Source organism: Scyliorhinus torazame, chromosome 26, assembly GCF_047496885.1.
Source record: "Scyliorhinus torazame isolate Kashiwa2021f chromosome 26, sScyTor2.1, whole genome shotgun sequence".
NCBI classification, from domain to species: Eukaryota; Metazoa; Chordata; class Chondrichthyes; order Carcharhiniformes; family Scyliorhinidae; genus Scyliorhinus; species Scyliorhinus torazame.
In genome coordinates, this window is record NC_092732.1 from 37038573 (window position 1) to 37060466 (window position 21894).

Sequence of the window (21894 nt, forward strand, 5' to 3'; positions counted from 1 at the left end):
CATCATCTCGGCATCCGAGGTCTTTCATAGGATCATGGAGCAGATGATGGAGGGCATCGAAGGGGTGCGCGTCTACGTTGACGACGACATCATCTGGTCCACCACACCGCAGGAGCACATCTATCGTCTCCAGCGCGTCTTTGCGCGCATACGGGAAAACGGCCTGCGCCTCAACCGAGCCACGTGCTCCTTTGGCCAGACCGAGCTGAAGTTCCTGGGGGACCACATTTCCCGGTCAGGGGTCCGTCCGGATGCAGACAAGGTGAGCGCCATCACAGCCATGCCGCAGCCGGTAGACAAGAAAGCAGTGCTACGCTTCCCTGGCATGGTCAACTTCCTGGGGAAGCTCATTCCCAACCTTGCCTCCCACACGACGGCTCTGAGCCACCTCGTCAAGAAGTCCACGGAGTTCCAGTGGCTGCCCGCACACCAGCAGGAATGGGAGGAGCTCAAAATTAAGTTCACCACAGCCCCGGTATTGGCGTTTTTCAACACGTCTCATGCCACTAAAATCTCGATTGATGCCAGCCAGTCCGGCATTGGGGCGGTACTCCTACAGCGGGATGACACTGCGTCATGGGCCCCAGTCGCCTATGCCTCGCAGGCCATGACCCCCACAGAGCAGCGCTACGCGCAGATCGAAAAGGAGTGCCTGGGCTTGCTAACCGGTTTAGACAAGTTCCATGACTACGTGTATGGTCTCCGCCGGTTCACTGTTGAAACTGACCACCGCCCCCTGGTCAGCATCATAAACAAGGACCTGAACGAGATGACCCCCTCGCCTCCAGCACATCCTACTTAAACTCAGGAGGTATGACTTCCAACTGGTCTGCACCCCAGGGAAGGACCTTATCATTGCGGATGCCCTATCCCGAGCAGTGAGCACACCGCCAGATGCGGAGGGGTTCGTATGTCAGGTCGAGGCACAGGTGGCCTTCACAGCGGCAAATCTGCCGGCTGACGCCTCCAGTCTGGCCCGTATCCGCCGAGAGACTGCGGCCGACCCCCTTCTACAACGTGTGATGCGCCACATGACGGGAGGGTGGCTCAAAGGGCAGTGCCCGCAGTTCTACAATGTCCGGGACGACTTGGCCGTCATTGATGGTGTCCTTCTGAAGCTGGACCGGATTGTGATTCCGCACAGCATGCACCAGCTAGTTCTCGACCAACTACACGAAGGCCACTTGGGGGTCGAGAAGTACAGAAGGAGGGCCCGAGAGGCGGTATACTGGCCGGGCATCAGTGACGATATTGCCAACATGGTGCTCAACTGCCCAACCTGAAACGCTTCTGCCCCATAAGCTGGTGACGTCCCCATGGGCGAAGGTGGGTGTGGATCTCTTTCATGCACTTGGCAGGGACTATGTCATTGTCGTTGACTACTTCTCCAACTACCCAGAGGTCATACGCCTGCACGATTAGACATCGTCCGCTGTCACAAGGGCCTGCAAAGACACCTTCGCTCGCCACGGCATTCCGATGACTGTCATGTCGGACAATGGGCCCTGTTTTGCCAGCCAGGAATGGTCGTCCTTTGCTGCTTCGTATGGCTTCACACACGTGACGTCCAGCCCTCTGCACCCCCAGTCCAATGGAAAGGCGGAGAAGGGCGTTCACATCGTCAAGCGGCTCCTCTGCAAGGCTGCTGATGCCGGATCGGATTTCTGCCTCCCCCTGCTGGCCTATCGCTCGGCCCCACTGTCCACGGGTCTCTCACCAGCCCAGCTGCTGATGGGTCGCGCCCTCAGGACTACTGTGCCATCCATCCTGGCACCCACAATCGACCATGCTCCGGTACTGCACAGGATGCAACTGCAGCGCGGTCGCCAGAAGAGATCGTACGACACACGGGCAACTGATCTTCCCGCCCTGGCCCCTGGAGACGACGTCCGCATCCACCTACCAGAAGGTGGCTGGTCAGCACCTGCCGAAGTTCTCCGACGCGTGGCTCCCCGCTCGTTCCTGGTTCGCATGCCTGATGGATCCGTGCTTGGCGCAATCGCCGGGCTCGTCACCTGCTTCCACGCTCGCTACGGGAACTTACACCGACACCGGGCCCTCCTGTTGTTCCTGATGTCGACTTTGTGGAGCTTCCTGCCACCATGCCCCTTCCGTCGTCGTCCGTGGCCAGGCCCGTTCCTCAGCCGGTGGTTCCCGACCCACCCTTGAGGCGGTCAACCCAAATTCGTCGCCCACCTACTAGTCTGGACTTATGAGACTGTTTTTACATTGGACTCCTGCAACCACTGTGTTAATATGTTTATTTTCTTATCGTTACAGGAATTCGCTTTATCGTTCAACGTTTCCCCGTTCTTTGTTTATGGTACAACCTCGTTGTTATGTCACACCCGACATCGCCCCTTGTATATAGTTTAGCCACATGTACATGCTGTAAATATTGCACACACACACATTTAGCTGCACTCAGTACACATCTCTATTTATAACCACGTAGGCACATAATCCTGTAAAAAAGGGGGGATGTCATGATATTCAGGTGAACATCACAACACATACATACATACATAATGATGGTCAGATCAACGGACCAATCAACACACACAACACGACAGCCAATCACGGACAAGAGCATAGACAGTACAAAGCAGGGAACACGACACTTCCTGGGCACTCGAGCAGGAGACAGCTCAGGGCACAGACCTGATTGCCAGCCACTCAGAGGTTCACCCTGTGCTGAGTACCAGAGTATAGTTCAATGAAATAAAACTGCGTTGTACCATTCGCAACCGTGTTGGTTTGTCTGTGTGTCAGAGTACCCAACACATCAGTCACTCACCTCCGCCCCCTGATTCGCCAGGAGCTCTGGCATCCCACTGGTGTCTTCCACCGTGAAGACTTGTGCAAAATAACTATTCAGTTCGTCGGCCATTTCTTTGTTCCCCGCTACAACTTCTCCAGACTCATTTTCCAGTGGTCCAAACTCCATTCTTGCCTCTCTCTTACCATTCATACATTGAAAAAACTCTTCTTCTCTATTACCAGCTGGCTCACACTCATATTTCACTCTCTCCCCTTCCCTTGCCTGTTGGCGACGTTACACACAAGTGCAAGGCATTGTTGGTAGCTATGCATGAGGAAAAGGATTTTCGGTCTGATTCTTTCTGGGGTGTCGTTACCCACCCAGAGGCATTGTCCTCCCCTGTCGCTGGACCATTCACCGCTGACCAGGAGCCTCTGCCTCAGCGTAACCTTCTCCTCTCACTCACTCTTCCAGATGAACTACATTGCCGCAGGTTTCTATGATGGGGTCATGCTCTACGCACATGCACTGAACGAGACCCTCGCTGCTGGTGGGACCACAAGAAATGGGGTAACCATCACACGCCAGATGTGGAACAGAACATTCCATGGTAAAAACCCCTGACCCTCAGTGTACAGAGAGTCCCTGAGAGAGAGAGGGGACTGAGAGACACCAGTCAGTGTACAGAGAGTCCCTGAGAGAGAGGGGACTGAGACACACCAGTCAGTGTACAGAGAGTCCCTGAGAGAGAGGGGACTGAGAGACACCAGTCAGTGTACAGAAAGTCCCTGAGAGAGAGGGGACTGAGAGACACCAATCAGTGTACAGATATCTCCCTGAGAGAGAGAGAGGACTGAGAGACACCAGTCAGTGTACAGATATCTCCCTGAGAGAGAGAGAGGACTGAGAGACACCAGTCAGTGTACAGAGAGTCCCTGAGAGAGAGAGTGGACTGAGAGACACCAGTCAGTGTACAGATATCTCCCTGAGAGAGAGAGGGGGGACTGAGAGACACCAGTCAGTGTACAGATATCTCCCTGAGAGAGTGGGGACTGAGAGACACCAGTCAGTGTACGGATATCTCCCTGAGAGAGAGGGGGGACTGAGAGACACCAGTCAGTGTACAGATATCTCCCTGGGAGAGAGAGGGGGGACTGAGAGACACCAGTCAGTGTACAGATATCTCCCTGAGAGAGAGGGAGGACTGAGAGACACCAGTCAGTGTACAGATATCTCCCTGAGAGAGAGAGGACTGAGAGACACCAGTCAGTGTACAGATATCTCCCTGAGAGAGAGAGGACTGAGAGACACCAGTCAGTGTACAGATATCTCCCTGAGAGAGGGGACTGAGAGACACCAGTCAGTGTACAGATATCTCCCTGAGAGAGTGGGGACTGAGAGACACCAGTCAGTGTACAGATATCTCCCTGAGAGAGGGGGGACTGAGAGACACCAGTCAGTGTACAGATATCTCCCTGAGAGGGGGGACTGAGAGACACCAGTCAGTGTACAGATATCTCCCTGAGAGAGAGGGGGGACTGAGAGACACCAGTCAGTGTACAGATATCTCCCTGAGAGAGAGGGGACTGAGAGACACCAGTCAGTGTACAGATATCTCCCTGAGAGAGAGGGGGGACTGAGAGACACCAGTCAGTGTACAGATATCTCCCTGAGAGAGAGAGGGGACTGAGAGACACCAGTCAGTGTACAGAGAGTCCCTGAGAGAGAGAGAGGACTGAGAGACACCAGTCAGTGTACAGATATCTCCCTGAGAGAGGGGACTGAGAGACACCAGTCAGTGTACAGAGAGTCCCTGAGAGAGAGAGAGGACTGAGAGACACCAGTCAGTGTACAGATATCTCCCTGAGAGAGAGGGGACTGAGAGACACCAGTCAGTGTACAGATAACTCCCTGAGAGAGAGAGGGGACTGAGAGACACCAGTCAGTGTACAGAGAGTCCCTGAGAGAGAGAGAGGACTGAGAGACACCAGTCAGTGTACAGATATCTCCCCGAGAGGGAGGGGACTGAGAGACACCAGTCAGTGTACAGATATCTCCCTGAGAGGGAGGGGACTGAGAGACACCAGTCAGTGTACAGATATCTCCCTGAGAGGGGGGACTGAGAGACACCAGTCAGTGTACAGATATCTCCCTGAGAGAGTGGGGACTGAGAGACACCAGTCAGTGTACAGATATCTCCCTGAGAGAGGGGGGACTGAGAGACACCAGTCAGTGTACAGATATCTCCCTGAGAGGGGGGACTGAGAGACACCAGTCAGTGTACAGATATCTCCCTGAGAGAGAGGGGGGACTGAGAGACACCAGTCAGTGTACAGATATCTCCCTGAGAGAGAGGGGACTGAGAGACACCAGTCAGTGTACAGATATCTCCCTGAGAGAGAGGGGGGACTGAGAGACACCAGTCAGTGTACAGATATCTCCCTGAGAGAGAGAGGGGACTGAGAGACACCAGTCAGTGTACAGAGAGTCCCTGAGAGAGAGAGAGGACTGAGAGACACCAGTCAGTGTACAGATATCTCCCTGAGAGAAGGGACTGAGAGACACCAGTCAGTGTACAGAGAGTCCCTGAGAGAGAGAGAGGACTGAGAGACACCAGTCAGTGTACAGATATCTCCCTGAGAGAGAGGGGACTGAGAGACACCAGTCAGTGTACAGATAACTCCCTGAGAGAGAGAGGGGACTGAGAGACACCAGTCAGTGTACAGAGAGTCCCTGAGAGAGAGAGAGGACTGAGAGACACCAGTCAGTGTACAGATATCTCCCCGAGAGGGAGGGGACTGAGAGACACCAGTCAGTGTACAGAGAGTCCCTGAGAGAGAGAGAGGGGACTGAGAGACACCAGTCAGTGTACAGATATCTCCCCGAGAGGGAGGGGACTGAGAGACACCAGTCAGTGTACAGAGAGTCCCTGAGAGAGAGAGAGGACTGAGAGACACCAGTCAGTGTACAGATATCTCCCTGAGAGAGGGGACTGAGAGACACCAGTCAGTGTACAGAGAGTCCCTGAGAGAGAGAGAGGACTGAGAGACACCAGTCAGTGTACAGATATCTCCCTGAGAGAGAGGGGACTGAGAGACACCAGTCAGTGTACAGATAACTCCCTGAGAGAGAGAGGGGACTGAGAGACACCAGTCAGTGTACAGAGAGTCCCTGAGAGAGAGAGAGGACTGAGAGACACCAGTCAGTGTACAGATATCTCCCCGAGAGGGAGGGGACTGAGAGACACCAGTCAGTGTACAGAGAGTCCCTGAGAGAGAGAGAGGGGACTGAGAGACACCAGTCAGTGTACAGATATCTCCCCGAGAGGGAGGGGACTGAGAAACACCAGTCAGTGTACAGAGAGTCCCTGAGAGAGAGAGAGGACTGAGAGACACCAGTCAGTGTACAGATATCTCCCTGAGAGGGAGGGGACTGAGAGACACCAGTCAGTGTACAGATATCTCCCTGAGAGAGAGGGGACTGAGAGACACCAGTCAGTGTACAGATATCTCCCTGAGAGAGAGAGGGGACTGAGAAACACCAGTCAGTGTACAGAAAGTCCCTGAGGGAGAGAGGGGACTGAGAGACACCAGTCAGTGTACAGAGAGTCCCTGAGAGAGAGGGGGGACTGAGAGGCACCAGTCAGTGTACAGAGAGTCCCTGAGAGAGAGGGGGGACTGAGAGACACCAGTCGGTGTACAGAGAGTCCCTGAGGGAGAGAGGGGACTGAGAGACACCAGTCAGTGTACAGAGAGTCCCTGAGAGAGGGGACTGAGAGACACCAGTCAGTGTACAGAGAGTCCCTGAGAGAGAGAGAGGACTGAGAGACACCAGTCAGTGTACAGATATCTCCCTGGGAGAGAGAGGGGACTGAGAGACACCAGTCAGTGTACAGATATCTCCCTGGGAGAGAGAGGGGACTGAGAGACACCAGTCAGTGTACAGATATCTCCCTGAGATAGAGAGGGGACTGAGAGACACCAGTCAGTGTACAGATATCTCCCTGAGAGAGAGAGGACTGAGAGACACCAGTCAGTGTACAGATATCTCCCTGAGAGAGAGGGGACTGAGAGACACCAGTCAGTGCGCAGATATCTCCCTGAGAGAGAGAGGGGACTGAGAGACACCAGTCAGTGTACAGATATCTCCCTGAGAGAGAGAGAGTGGACTGAGAGACACCAGTCGGTGTATAGATATCTCCCTGAGAGAGAGAGGGGACTGAGAGACACCAGTCAGTGTACAGATATCTCCCTGACAGAGAGGGGACTGAGAGACACCAGTCAGTGTGCAGATATCTCCCTGAGAGAGAGAGGGGACTGAGAGACACCAGTCAGTGTACAGATATCTCCCTGAGAGAGAGGGGACTGAGAGACACCAGTCAGTGTACAGATATCTCCCTGAGAGAGAGAGGGGGGACTGAGAGACACCAGTCAGTGTACAGATATCTCCCTGAGAGAGAGGGGACTGAGAGACACCAGTCAGTGTACAGATATCTCCCTGAGAGAGAGGGGACTGAGAGACACCAGTCAGTGTACAGATATCTCCCTGAGAGAGACGGGACTGAGAGACACCAGTCAGTGTACATATATCTCCCTGAGAGAGAGGGGACTGAGAGACACCAGTCAGTGTACAGATATCTCCCTGAGAGAGAGAGAGTGGACTGAGAGACACCAGTCAGTGTACAGATATCTCCCTGAGAGAGAGAGAGTGGACTGAGAGACACCAGTCGGTGTATAGATATCTCCCTGAGAGAGAGAGGGGACTGAGAGACACCAGTCAGTGTACAGATATCTCCCTGACAGAGAGGGGACTGAGAGACACCAGTCAGTGTACAGATATCTCCCTGAGAGAGAGAGGGGACTGAGAGACACCAGTCAGTGTACAGAGAGTCCCTGAGAGAGAGAGAGGACTGAGAGACACCAGACAGTGTACAGATATCTCCCTGAGAGAGAGAGGGGGGACTGAGAGACACCAGTCAGTGTACAGATATCTCCCTGAGAGAGAGGGGACTGAGAGACACCAGTCAGTGTACAGATATCTCCCTGAGAGAGAGAGAGTGGACTGAGAGACACCAGTCGGTGTATAGATATCTCCCTGAGAGAGAGAGGGGACTGAGAGACACCAGTCAGTGTACAGATATCTCCCTGACAGAGAGGGGACTGAGAGACACCAGTCAGTGTACAGATATCTCCCTGAGAGAGAGGGGACTGAGAGACACCAGTCAGTGTACAGATATCTCCCTGAGAGAGAGGGGACTGAGAGACACCAGTCAGTGTACAGATATCTCCCTGAGAGAGAGGGGATTGAGAGACACCAGTCAGTGTACAGATATCTCCCTGAGAGAGAGGGGACTGAGAGACACCAGTCAGTGTACAGATATCTCCCTGAGGGAGAGGGGACTGAGAGACACCAGTCAGTGTACAGATATCTCCCTGAGAGAGAGGGGACTGAGAGACACCAGTCAGTGTACAGATATCTCCCTGAGAGAGAGGGGACTGAGAGACACCAGTCAGTGTACAGATATCTCCCTGAGAGAGAGGGGACTGAGAGACACCAGTCAGTGTACAGATATCTCCCTGAGAGAGAGGGGACTGAGAGACACCAGTCAGTGTACAGATATCTCCCTGAGAGAGAGGGGTCTGAGAGACACCAGTCAGTGTACAGATATCTCCCTGAGAGAGAGGGGACTGAGAGACACCAGTCAGTGTACAGATATCTCCCTGAGAGAGAGAGACAGGACTGAGAGACATCAGTCAGTGTGCAGATATCTCCCTGAGAGAGAGAGGGGACTGAGACACCAGTCAGTGTACAGATATATCCCTGAGAGAGGGAGGGACTGAGAGACACCAGTCAGTGTACAGATATCTCCCTGAGAGAGAGGGGACTGAGAGACACCAGTCAGTGTACAGATATCTCCCTGAGAGAGAGGGGACTGAGAGACACCAGTCAGTGAGCAGATATCTCCCTGAGAGAGGGAGGGACTGAGAGACACCAGTCAGTGTACAGATATCTCCCTGAGAGAGAGAGACAGGACTGAGAGACATCAGTCAGTGTGCAGATATCTCCCTGAGAGAGAGAGGGGACTGAGACACCAGTCAGTGTACAGATATATCCCTGAGAGAGAGAGGGGACTGAGAGACATCAGTCAGTGTACAGATATCTCCCTGAGAGAGAGGGGACTGAGAGACACCAGTCAGTGTACAGATATATCCCTGAGAGAGGGAGGGACTAAAATAGCAGTAAGTCAGTCATTGTGGACCAGATGCTCCTTGAGATGAGGAGGAGTTGGGTTGGGATGTGCACAGTGGGGAGTGTGTAACTACAGGGAGGGAGATGGGGACTGATGTGTTGGGTGGGCTGGGTCGATGCAACACAATTTTATTTAACATCCAAACTATTATACATGTTCCACTGTGGGTTGACACTATGCTGATTGACTGGGGACCCGATACGAGCCTAACCGGACTTACTAGCAACCACATGGTGTTTCCACTGACCAGCTCACTAACTCTGACTGTCTCAGAGGCTGGGTCCCGAGAGAGCGGGAAAACTGGTGCCCTCTGGTTTTATAGTGGTCGTGTCCTGTCTGGTGATTGGCTGCTCTGTTCTGTGTGCTTACGGGTCATCCTGTGTGTCAATCACTGCCTGTCTGCACTCCATTGTATACATAGGTGTACATTGTGACAGGGACAGTGTTGACTGAATTGGTGAGCTGCTGTTACTCGCATTTACCATTTGATTTCCTGTAGGAGTGACTGGATATATGAAAATGGATGAAAACGGAGACAGGGAGAATGATTACTCACTGTGGGACATGACCGACACAGATTCTGGAACATTCCAGGTGAGCCACCCACCTTCCATACTCCTCACAGTCCAGTATAGCACGCCCTCAGTACTGACACTCTGACAGTGCGGCGCTCCCTCAGTACTGACCCTCTGACAGTGCGGCACTCCCTCAGTACTGACCCTCCCACAGTGCGGCACTCCCTCAGTACTGACCCTCCCACAGTGCGGCACTCCCTCAGTACTGACCCTCTGATAGTGCGGCGCTCCCTCAGTACTGACCCTCTGACAGTGCGGCGCTCCCTCAGTACTGACCCCCGGACAGTGCAGCGCTCCCTTAGTACTGACCCTCTGACAGTGCGGCGCTCCCTCAGTACTGACCCTCTGACAGTGCGGCGCTCCCTCAGTACTGACCCCCGGACAGTGCAGCGCTCCCTTAGTACTGACCCTCTGACAGTGCAGCACTCCCTCAGTACTGACCCTCTGACAGTGCGGCTCTCCCTCAGTACTGACCCTCCCACAGTGCGGCACTCCCTCAGTACTGACCCTCTGACAGTGCGGCACTCCCTCAGTACTGACCCTCTGATAGTGCGGCGCTCCCTCAGTACTGACCCTCTGACAGTGCGGCGCTCCCTCAGTACTGACCCCCGGACAGTGCAGCGCTCCCTTAGTACTGACCCTCTGACAGTGCGGCACTCCCTCAGTACTGACCATCTGACAGTGCGGCGCTCCCTCAGTACTGACCCTCTGACAGTGCGGCACTCCCTCAGTACTGACCCTCTGACAGTGCAACACTCCCTCAGCACTGACCCTCTGACAGTACGCAGCTCCCTCAGTACTGACCCTCCCACAGTGCGGCACTCCCTTAGTCCTGACCCTCCCACAGTGCAGCACTCCCTCAGTACTGACCATCTGACAGTGCGGCACTCCCTCAGTACTGACCCTCTGACAGTGCGGCACTCCCTCAGTACTGACCCTCTGACAGTGCGGCGCTCCCTCAGTACTGACCCTCTGACAGTGCAGCACTCCCTCAGTACTGACCCTCCCACAGTGCGGCACTCCCTCAGTACTGACCCTCTGACAGTGCGGCACTCCCTCAGTACTGACCCTCTGACAGTGCGGCACTCCCTCAGTACTGACCCTCTGACAGTGCGGCGCTCCCTCAGTACTGACCCTCTGACAGTGCAGCACTCCCTTAGTCCTGACCCTCCGACAGTGCAGCACTCCCTCAGCACTGATCCTCTGACAGTCGGGCACTCCCTCAGCACCGACCCTCTGACAGTGCGGCACTCCCTCAGCACTGATCCTCTGACAGTGCGGCACTCCCTCAGTACTGACCCTCCCACAGTGCGGCGCTCCCTCAGTACTGACCCTCCCACAGTGCGGCGCTCCCTCAGTACTGACCCTCCCACAGTGCGCCACTCCCTCAGCACTGACCCTCTGACAGTGCAGCGCTCCCTCAGTACTGACCCTCCCACAGTGCGGCACTCCCTCAGCACTGACCCTCTGACAGTGCGGCGCTCCCTCAGCACTGACCCTCTGACAGTGCGGCGCTCCCTCAGCACTGACCCTCTGACAGTACGCAGCTCCCTCAGTGCCGCCCCGCGGGTGTCAGACTCGATTTCGGGCTGCCCTCTCTGGAGCCCACGAAAATCTGTCCCGACGGCGGGAATGTTGCTGACTGATCCTCAGCCTGTGGCCATCTTTTCCCTCTTTGCCTGTCAGGTGGTGTCTCAGTACAACGGGACTGTGAAGAGAATCCTCTCTGTTGCTGGAGTGGAGATTCACTGGCCTGGGAATGCCGTGCCAAAGGATGTTCCTGACTGTGGGTTTGAGAATGAGAATCCAGCCTGCCAGGAAGGTCAGTGTCCATCCCCAGCACCGAGCGGTCAGTCGGGCCCTTCAATCCCGACTCGGAAATACCCTGTCCAGACCCATTCCCCTATCCCGTCCCCATAACCCCACCTAACCCCTGGACACTAAGGGGCAGTTTAGCACAGCCAATCCCCCTACCCTGCAACCCTTTGCATATGTAATATGAAAACCAACTTTATTCTCCACACAGGATTAAACCCTTATTACGGAAAATAGCTTCCATTGAAAAATTAAACAATTATTGACAACAAAAATAAACGCTTTGACTTTTTAACTGGTAACCTTCTCTATCTCCAATCCAGCCAAACCCATCACACCTCCATGGCCACTTGTAAATAAATTGAATTGCGGATAGAGATGAGGACTGTCAGGGGATACAGCAGGATTTAGATTGTTTGGAGACTTGGGCGGAGAGATGGCAGATGGAGTTTAATCCGGACAAATGTGAGGTGATGCATTTTGGAAGGTCTAATGCAGGGAGGGAATATACAGTGAATGGTAGAACCCCCAAGAGTATTGAAAGTCAGAGAGATCTAGGTGTACAGGTCCACAGGTCATTGAAAGGGGCGACACAGGTGGAGAAGGTAGTCAAGAAGGCAGACGGCATGCTTGCCTTCATTGGCCGGGGCATTGAGTATAAGAATTGGCAAGTCATGTTGCAGCTGTATAGAACCTTAGTTAGGCCACACTTGGAGTATAGTGTTCAATTCTGGTCGCCACACTACCAGAAGGATGTGGAGGCTTCAGAGAGGGTGCAGAAGAGATTCACCAGGATGTTGCCTGGTATGGAGGGCATTAGCTATGAGGAGCGGTTGAATAAACTCGGTTTGTTCTCACTGGAACGACGGAGGTTGAGGGGCGACCTGATAGAGGTCTACAAAATGATGAGGGCATAGACAGAGTGGATAGTCAGAGGCTTTTCCCCAGGGTAGAGGGGTCAATTACTAGGGGGCATAGGTTTAAGGTGCGAGGGGCAAGGTTTAGAGGAGATGTACGAGGCAAGTTTTTTACACAGAGGGTAGTGGGTGCCTGGAACTCGCTACCGGAGGAGGTGGTGGAAGCAGGGACGATAGTGACGTTTAAGGGGCATCTTGACAAATACATGACTAGGATGGGAATAGAGGGATACGGACCCCGGAAGTGTAGAAGATTGTAGCTCAGACGGGCAGTATGGTCGGCACGGGCTTGGAGGGCCGAAGGGCCTGTTCTTGTGCTGTACATTTCTTTGTTCTTTGTTCTTTAAAGTCAGAAAACACAGGGATACCTGCTGTGCCCCTGAATTATAATAATAAACACTCATAATATTCTTTATTGTCACAAGTATTCTCACATTAACGCCGCAATGAAGCCACGCTCCGGCGGCTACACGGAGGGGCAGATTCCTTGCACCTGTGTCAGACTGCTGCTTAACCTGTCCACCTTTGGGAAAAGCTGCCGCTCAGCTCCCAGGAAAACTGGGAGGAGCGTAGGGGGTCCCCCCCCCCGGGGTGGGGGGAACGGGTGGGAGGGAAGATGTGCAAGTTAGGGGGATTGGCCACGCTCAAGTTGCCCCTTACTGTCCAAAGGTTAGGGGGGGGTAACGGGCATAGGCGGGGTGGGGGGGGGGGGCTGGGCAAGGGTGCTTTTTCGGAGGTTCAGTGGGCCGAATAGGCTCCTCCTGCACTGCAGGGGTTCCATGATTCTATGATTCAAGACCCGAGATCGATAGATTTCTAAACCTTAAAGATGTCAAGGGACAGTGCGGGAAAAAGACACTGAGTTCGAAGGTCGGCCAATGATCTGGTTGGACGGTGGAGCAGAGCAGCGAGGGGCCGAATGGTCAACATCTGCTCCCATTTCCCGACCTGACCCCGGCTGCCGGGACCTACAGCAGCCCCCCTTTCCTGTACAAAACGCACCCCGCCGCCCCTGATCCTTCGACACAAGATCTGAGGATGTTGCTCACGGAGTTTTCATTTACTCTTCCTCAGGAAGAGCGTTCACGATGCTGGAGGTCCTGTCGATTGTGGTCAGCCTGGTACTCTTCATCATCACGAGCACCTCTTTCCTGATCTACAGGTAAACGCGCCTTCCGAGGGCATTCAATTGAGGGCCTGGGGCAGGGCCGGGGTTTGCGCTACTCCGTGAGGGGCAGCGCGATTATTGTTATGGGCGAGGCGTTTACAGAACCCCAAAATGTATCATGGAGTTCAACCAACCTCCCCCTTTAATGGATTGTTGCTTTTCCGAGCACACGGCTTGTTCCCCAGGTGTGGGATTACAATTATGGACACGTGGTTTTTAACACAAAACAATGTGTTTAACACAAACAGAGGGAGGTGAATCTGTGGAACTCTTTGCCGCAGAAGGCTGTGGAGGCCAAATCACTGTGTCTTTCAGACAGAGATGGATAGGTTCTCGATTAATAAGGGGATCAGGGGTTATGGGGAGAAGGCAGGAGAATGGGGGATGAGAAAAATATCAGCCATGATTGAATGACAGAGCAGACTCGATGGGCCGAATGGCCTAATTCTGCTCCTATGTCTAATGGTCTTATGGTGTGGGGTGGAGGGACGGAGGCAGGGGATAGCACCTGGATAGCCAATGAAGGGGCTGAATGGTCTTGTTCTTGGCGTGGTCAGTCAACCCCTGACCCACAAATGTCCGTCCTTCGCTGCCAACACTGAAAAAGGGAGCAGCAAGCAATTATCTTTTATTTCAAAGTGCGGGGGGAGTGTGAGCGGATTCCTGCGGTCATCGTACGGGCTTCGGGCGAGCCCACACGTGCTCACGGTCTCCTGACTAGACGAAGGATGTACTCGAATTGGGAGGAGGAGCGGGGAGATTTCACTGCGATCGTCCCCGGGATGGGAGATTTCTTTGGGGGGGGGGGGGGGGTCGATGCGAGGTTGAAGGTGAGGTTGTGGGTCGAACGTGATCCCGTCGCTTGGCAGAGCAGGGTCAAGGGGGCCGGTGGGCCTGTCCTGCCGGGTGACACCTCTCGCCTTCTTGCACCCTTTTCGCAGGAGGTTCAAGCTGGAGAAGGAGCTGGCAAGTGAGCTGTGGCGTGTACGGTGGGAGGATATCCAACCAAGTAACCTCGAGAAGAACCTGCGGAGTATGGGCAGCAAGCTGACCCTGTCCTTGGTAAGGAGGACTGGCCTCTCTCTTCACTCTGTATCTAACCCCGTGCTGTACCTGTCCTGTGAGTGTTTGATGGGGACAGTGTAGAGGGAGCTTTACTCTGTATCTAACCCCGTGCTGTACCTGCCCTGGGAGAGTTTGATGGGGACAGTGTAGAGGGAGCTTTACTCTGTACCTAACCCCGTGCTGTACCTGTCCCGGGAGTGTTTGATGGGGACAGTGTAGAGGGAGCTTTACTCTGTACCTAACCCCGTGCTGTACCTGTCCTGGGAGTGTTTGATGGGGACAGTGTAGAGGGAGCTTTACTCTGTATCTAACCCCGTGCTGTACCTGTCCTGGGAGTGTTTGATGGGGGCAGTGTAGAGGGAGCTTTACTCTGTGTCTAACCCCGTGCTGTACCTGTCCTGGGAGTGTTTGATGGGGACAGTGTAGAGGGAGCTTTACACTGTATCTAACCCCGTGCTGTACCTGTCCTGGGAGTGTTTGATGGGGACAGTGTAGAGGGAGCTTTACTCTGTATCTAACCCCGTGCTGTACCTGTCCTGGGAGTGTTTGATGGGGACAGTGTAGAGGGAGCTTTACTCTGTATCTAACCCCGTGCTGTACCTGTCCTGGGAGTGTTTGATGGGGAAAGTGTAGAGGGAGCTTTAATCTGTATCTAACCCCGTGCTGTACCTGTCCTGGGTGTGTTTGATGGGGACAGTGTAGAGGGAGCTTTACTCTGTATCAAACCCCGTGCTGTACCTGTCCTGGGAGTGTTTGATGGGGACAGTGTAGAGGGAGCTTTACTCTGTATCTAACCCCGTGCTGTACCTGTCCTGGGAGTGTTTGATGGGGACAGTGTAGAGGGAGCTTTACTCTGTATCTAACCCCGTGCTGTACCTGTCCTGGGAGTGTTTGATGGGGACAGTGTAGAGGGAGCTTTACTCTGTATCTGACCCCGTGCTGTACCCATCCTGGGAGTGTTTGATGGGGACAGTGTAGAGGGAGCTTTACTCTGTATCTAACCCCGTGCTGCACCTGTCCTGGGAGTGTTTGATGGGGACAGTGTAGAGGGAGCTTTACTCTGTATCTAACACGTGCTGTACCTGTCCTGGGAGTGTTTGCTGGGGACAGTGTAGAGGGAGCTTTACTCTGTATCTAACCCGGGCTGTAACTGTCCTGGGAGTGTTTGATGGGGACAGTGTAGAGGGAGCTTTACTCTGTATCTAACACGTGCTGTACCTGTCCTGGGAGTGTTTGATGGGGACAGTGTAGAGGGAGCTTTACTCTGTATCTAACCCCGTGCTGTAACTGTCCTGAGAGTGTTTGATGGGGACAGTGTAGAGGGAGCTTTACTCTGTATCTAACCCCGTGCTGTACCTGTCCTGGGAGTGTTTGATGGGGACAGTGTAGAGGGAGCTTTACTCTGTGTCTAACCCCGTGCTGTACCTGTCCTGGGAGTGTTTGATGGGGACAGTGTAGAGGGAGCTTTACACTGTACCTAACCCCGTGCTGTCCCTGTCCTGGGAGTGTTTGATGGGGACGGTGTAGAGGGAGCTTTACTCTGTATCTAACCCCGTGCTGTACCTGTCCTGGGAGTGTTTGATGGGGACAGGGTAGAGGGAGCTTTACTCTGTATGTAACCCCGTGCTGTAACTGTCCTGGGAGTGTTTGATGGGGACAGTGTAGAGGGAGCTTTAATCTGTATCTAACCCTGTGCTGTACCTGTCCTGGGTGTGTTTGATGGGGACAGTGTAGAGGGAGCTTTACTCTGTATCAAACCCCGTGCTGTACCTGTCCTGGGAGTGTTTGACGGGGACAGTGTAGAGGGAGCTTTACTCTGTATCTAACACGTGCTGTACCTGTCCTGGGAGTGTTTGATGGGGACAGTGTAGAGGGAGCTTTACTCTGTATCTAACCCCGTGCTGTAACTGTCCTGGGAGTGTTTGATGGGGACAGTGTAGAGGGAGCTTTACTCTGTATCTAACCCCGTGCTGTACCTGTCCTGGGAGTGTTTGATGGGGACAGTGTAGAGGGAGCTTTACTCTGTATCTAACACGTGCTGTACCTGCCCTGGGAGTGTTTGATGGGGACAGTGTAGAGGGAGCTTTACTCTGTATCTAACCTCGTGCTGTACCTGTCCTAGGAGTGTTTGATGGGGACAGTGTGGAGGGAGCTTTACTCTGTATCTAACACGTGCTGTACCTGCCCTGGGAGTGTTTGATGGGGACAGTGTAGAGGGAGCTTTACTCTGTATCTAACACGTGCTGTACCTGTCCTGGGAGTGTTTGATGGGGACAGTGCAGAGGGAGCTTTACTCTGTATCTAACCCCGTGCTGTACCTGTCCTGGGAGTGTTTGATGGGGGACAGTGCAGAGGGAGCTTTACTCTGTATCTAACCCCGGGCTGTACCTGTCCTGGGAGTGTTTGATGGGGACAGTGTAGAGGGAGCTTTACTCTGTATCTAACCCCGTGCTGTACCTGTCCTGGGAGTGTTTGATGGGGACAGTGTAGAGGGAGCTTTACACTGTATCTAACCCCGTGCTGTACCTGTCCTGGGAGTGTTTGATGGGGACAGTGTAGAGGGAGCTTTACTCTGTATCTAACCCCGTGCTGTACCTGTCCTGGGAGTGTTTGATGGGGACAGTGTCGAGGGAGCTTTACTCTGTATCTAACCCCGTGCTGTACCTGTCCTGGGAGTGTTTGATGGGGACAGTGTAGAGGGAGCTTTACTCTGTATCTAACCCCGTGCTGTACCTGTCCTGGGAGTGTTTGATGGGGACCGTGTAGAGGGAGCTTTACTCTGTATCTAACCCCGTGCTGTACCTGTCCTGGGAGTGTTTGATGGGGACAGTGTAGAGGGAGCTTTTCTCTGTATCTAACCCCGTGCTGTACCTGTCCTGGGAGTGTTTGATGGGGACAGTGTAGAGGGAGCTTTACTCTGTATCTAACCCTGTGCTGTACATGTACTGGGAGTGTTTGATGGGGACAGTGTAAAGGGAGCTTCACTCTGTATCTAACCCTGTGCTGTACATGTACTGGGGGTGTTTGATGGGGACAGTGTCATAATAATAATTGCTTATTGTCACAAGTAGGCTTCAGTGAAGTTCTGTGAAAAGCCCCTAGTCGCCACATTCCGGCGCCTGTTCGGGGAGGCCGGTATGGGAATTGAACCCGCGCTGCTGGCCTTGTTCGGCATTACAAGCCAGCTGTTTAGCCCACTGTGCTAAACCAGCCCCTCTGATCCCTCAGTGAGGCTCAGTCCCTCAGTGAGGCTCCGTCCATTCCCTCAGTGACCAATTTCCCGAGTAACAGGTGGTCCCTTCTGGTTTCTCTGCTGGACACACGGAAAACATCTGGAAGGAAATTCTCGTTGCTGATGACGTGACACCTTGTTTTTCACAGCATGGTTCAAACTATGGATCTCTGGGGATCAATGAAGGGCAATACCAGGTTTATGCCAAGACAGCATTCTACAAGGTAAAGCCGTTCAGAGCGAGGTACAGAACTCATTTCACAATCTGCCCACTCGTGGTTTTAACCTTATACCGTTCCATGTAAGGAGTTTGCTCCATTGGGATACTGTACAATGGGAGTGAACGGGAAGGGGTTTGATCCATTGGGATTGTGTACAATGGGAGTGAACGGGAAGGGGTTTGATCCATTGGGATTGTGTACAATGGGAGTGAACGGGAAGGGGTTTGATCCATTGGGATTGTGTACAATGGGAGTGAACGGGAAGGGGTTTGATCCATTGGGATTGTGTACAATGGGAGTGAATGGGAAGGGGTTTTGGTCCATTGGGATTGTGTACAATGGGAGTGAACGGGAAGGGGTTTTGGTCCATTGGGATTGTGTACAGTGGGAGTGAACGGGAAGGGGTTTGATCCATTGGATTGCGTACAATGGGAGTGAATGGGAAGGGGTTTGATCCATTGGGATTGTGTACAATGGGAGTGAATGGGAAGGGGTTTGGGTCCATTGGGATTGTGTACAATGGGAGTGAATGGGAAGGGGTTTGATCCATTGGGATTGTGTACAATGGGTGTGAATGGGAAGGGGTTTGATCCATTGGGATTGTGTACAATGGGTGTGAATGGGAAGGGGTTTGATCCATTGAGATTGTGTACAATGGGTGTGAATGGGAAAGGGTTTGATCCATTGGGATTGTGTACAATGGGTGTGAATGGGAAGGGGTTTGATCTATTGGGATTGTGTACAATGGGAGTGAACGGGAAGGGGTTTTGGTCCATTGGGATTGTGTACAGTGGGAGTGAACGGGAAGGGGTTTGATCCATTGGATTGTGTACAATGGGAGTGAATGGGAAGCGGTTTGATCCATTGGGATTGTGTACAATGGAAGTGAACGGGAAGGGGTTTGATCCATTGGGATTGTGTACAATGGGAGTGAACGGGAAGGGGTTTTGGTCCATTGGGATTGTGTACAGTGGAAGTGAACGGGAAGGGGTTTGATCCATTGGGATTGTGTACAATGGAAGTGAACGGGAAGGGGTTTGATCCATTGGGATTGTGTACAATGAGAGTGAATGGGAAGGGGTTTGATCCATTGGGATTGTGTACAATGGGAGTGAATGGGAAGGGGTTTGGGTCCATTGGGATTGTGTACAATGGGAGTGAATGGGAAGGAGTTTGATCCATTGGGATTGTGTACAATGGGTGTGAATGGGAAGGGGTTTGATCCATTGGGATTGCGTACAATGGGAGTGAATGGGAAGGGGTTTGGGTCCATTGGGATTGTGTACAATGGGAGTGAACGGGAAGGGGATTGATCCATTGGGATTGTGTACAAATGGGAGTGAATGGGAAGAGGTTTGATCCATTGGGATTGTGTACAAATGGGAGTGAATGGGAAGGGGTTTTGGTCCATTGGGCTTGTGTACAATGGGTGTGAATGGGAAGGGGTTTGATCCATTGGGATTGTGTACAATGGGAGTGAATGGGAAGGGGTTTGATCCACTGGGATTGTGTACAGTGGGAGTGAACAGGAAGGGGTTTGATCCATTGGGATTGTGTACAATGGGTGTGAATGGGGAGGGGTTTGATCCATTGGGATTGTGTACAATGGGAGTGAACGGGAAGGGGTTTGGGTCCATTGGGATTGTGTACAATGGGAGTGAACGGGAAGGGGTTTGATCCACTGGGATTGTGTACAATGGGAGTGAACGGGAAGGGGTTTGGGTCCATTGGGATTGTGTACAATGGGAGTGAACGGGAAGGGGTTTGATCCATTGGGATTGTGGACAATGGGAGTGAACGGGAAGGGGTTTGATCCATTGGGATTGTGTACAATGGGAGTGAACGGGAAGGGTTTTGATCCATTGGGATTGTGTACAATGGGAGTGAATGGGAAGGGGTTTGATCCATTGGGATTGTGCACAGTGGGAGTGAACGGGAAGGCGTTTGATCCATTGGGATTGTGTACAGTGGGAGTGAACGGGAAGGGGTTTGATCCATTGGGATTGTGTACAGTGGGAGTGAACGGGAAGGGGTTTGATCCATTGGGACTGTGTACAATGGGAGTGAATGGGAAGGGGTTTGATCCATTGGGATTGTGTACAATGGGAGTGAATGGGAAGGGGTTTGATCCATTCGGATTGTGTGCAGTGGGAGTAAACGGGAAGGGGTTTTGGTCCATTGGGATTGTGTACAATGGGAGTGAATGGGAAGGGGTTTGATCCATTGGGATTGTGTACAATGGGAGTGAATGGGAAGGGGTTTGATCCATTGGGATTGTGTGCAGTGGGAGTAAACGGGAAGGGGTTTTGGTCCATTGGGATTGTGTACAATGGGAGTGAACGGGAAGGGGTTTGATCCATTGGGATTGTGTACAATGGGAGTGAATGGGAAGGGGTTTGCTCCATTGGGATTGTGTACAACTTGGAATGAATGGGAAGAGGTTTGATCCATTGGGATTGTGTACAAATGGGAGTGAACGGGAAGGGGGTTGATCCATTGGGATTGTGTACAATGGGATTGAATGGGAAGGGGTTTGATCCATTGGGATTGTGTACAATGGGAGTGAATGGGAAGGGGTTTGATCCATTGGGATTGTGTACAAATGGGAGTGAACGGGAAGGAGTTTTGGTCCATTGGGATTGTGTACAATGGGAGTGAACGGGAAGGGGTTTTGGTCCATTGGGATTGTGTACAATGGGTGTGAACGGGAAGGGGTTTGATCCATTGAGATCGTGTACAATGGGATTGAACGGGAAGGGGTTTGATCCATTGGGATTGTGTACAATGGGTGTGAATGGGAAGAGGTTTGATCCATTGAGATTGTGTACAATGGGTGTGAACGGGAAGGGGTTTGATCCATTGAGATCGTGTACAATGGAATTGAACGGGAAGGGGTTTGGGTCCATTGGGATTGTGTACAATGGGAGTGAACGGGAAGGATTTTGATCCATTGGGATTGTGTACAATGGGAGTGAATGGAAGGTGCTTGATCCATTGGGATTGTGTACAACGGGAGTGAATGGAAGGGGCTTGATCCATTGGGATTGTGTACAATGGGAGTGAACAGGAAGGGGTTTGATCCATTGGGATTGTGTACAATGGGAGTGAACGGGAAGGGGTTTGATCCATTGGGATTGTGTACAATGGGAGTGAATGGAAGGGGCTTGATCCATTGGGATTATGGACAATGGGAGTGAATGGAAGGGGCTTGATCCATTGGGATTGTGTACAATGGGAGTGAACGGGAAGGGGTTTGATCCATTGGGATTGTGTACAATGGGAGTGAACGGGAAGGGGTTTGATCCATTGGGATTGTGTACAATGGGAGTGAACGGGAAGGGGTTTGGGTCCATTGGGATTGTGTACAGTGGGAGTGAATGGGAAGGGGTTTGATCCATTGGGATTGTGTACAATGGGAGTGAATGGGAAGGGGTTTGGGTCCATTGGGATTGTGTACAATGGGAGTGAACGGGAAGGGGTTTGGGTCCATTGGGATTGTGTACAATGGGAGTGAACGGGAAGGGGTTTGATCCGTTGGGATTGTGTACAATGGGAGTGAATGGAAGGGGTTTGATCCATTGGGATTGTGTACAATGGGAGTGAACGGGAAGGGGTTTGATCCATTGGGATTGTGTACAATGGGAGTGAACGGGAAGGGGTTTGGTCCATTAGGATTGTGTACAATGGGAGTGAACGGGAAGGGGTTTGATCCATTGGGATTGTGTACAATGGGAGTGAATGGAAGGGGCTTGATCCATTGGGATTGTGTACAATGGGAGTGAACGGGAAGGGGTTTGGTCCATTGGGATTGTGTACAGTGGGAGTGAACGGGAAGGGGTTTGATCCATTGGGATTGTGTACAATGGGAGTGAATGGGAAGGGGTTTGATC

The 21894-nt window shown here is 52.7% G+C and overlaps 1 protein-coding gene across 1 annotated transcript in view; it reads left to right on the forward strand.

Annotated features, from left to right (window-relative positions):
• LOC140402973 (atrial natriuretic peptide receptor 1-like) overlaps positions 1-21894 on the forward strand; it is a 107014-nt gene that overhangs the window by 39404 nt on the left and 45716 nt on the right. The window contains exons 4-9 of the mRNA XM_072490624.1: positions 3236-3371; positions 9511-9605; positions 11273-11408; positions 13393-13480; positions 14428-14548; positions 17933-18007. Of these exons, the coding sequence (XP_072346725.1) occupies positions 3236-3371; positions 9511-9605; positions 11273-11408; positions 13393-13480; positions 14428-14548; positions 17933-18007 (651 nt within the window). The remainder of the gene's footprint in view (positions 1-3235; positions 3372-9510; positions 9606-11272; positions 11409-13392; positions 13481-14427; positions 14549-17932; positions 18008-21894) is intronic.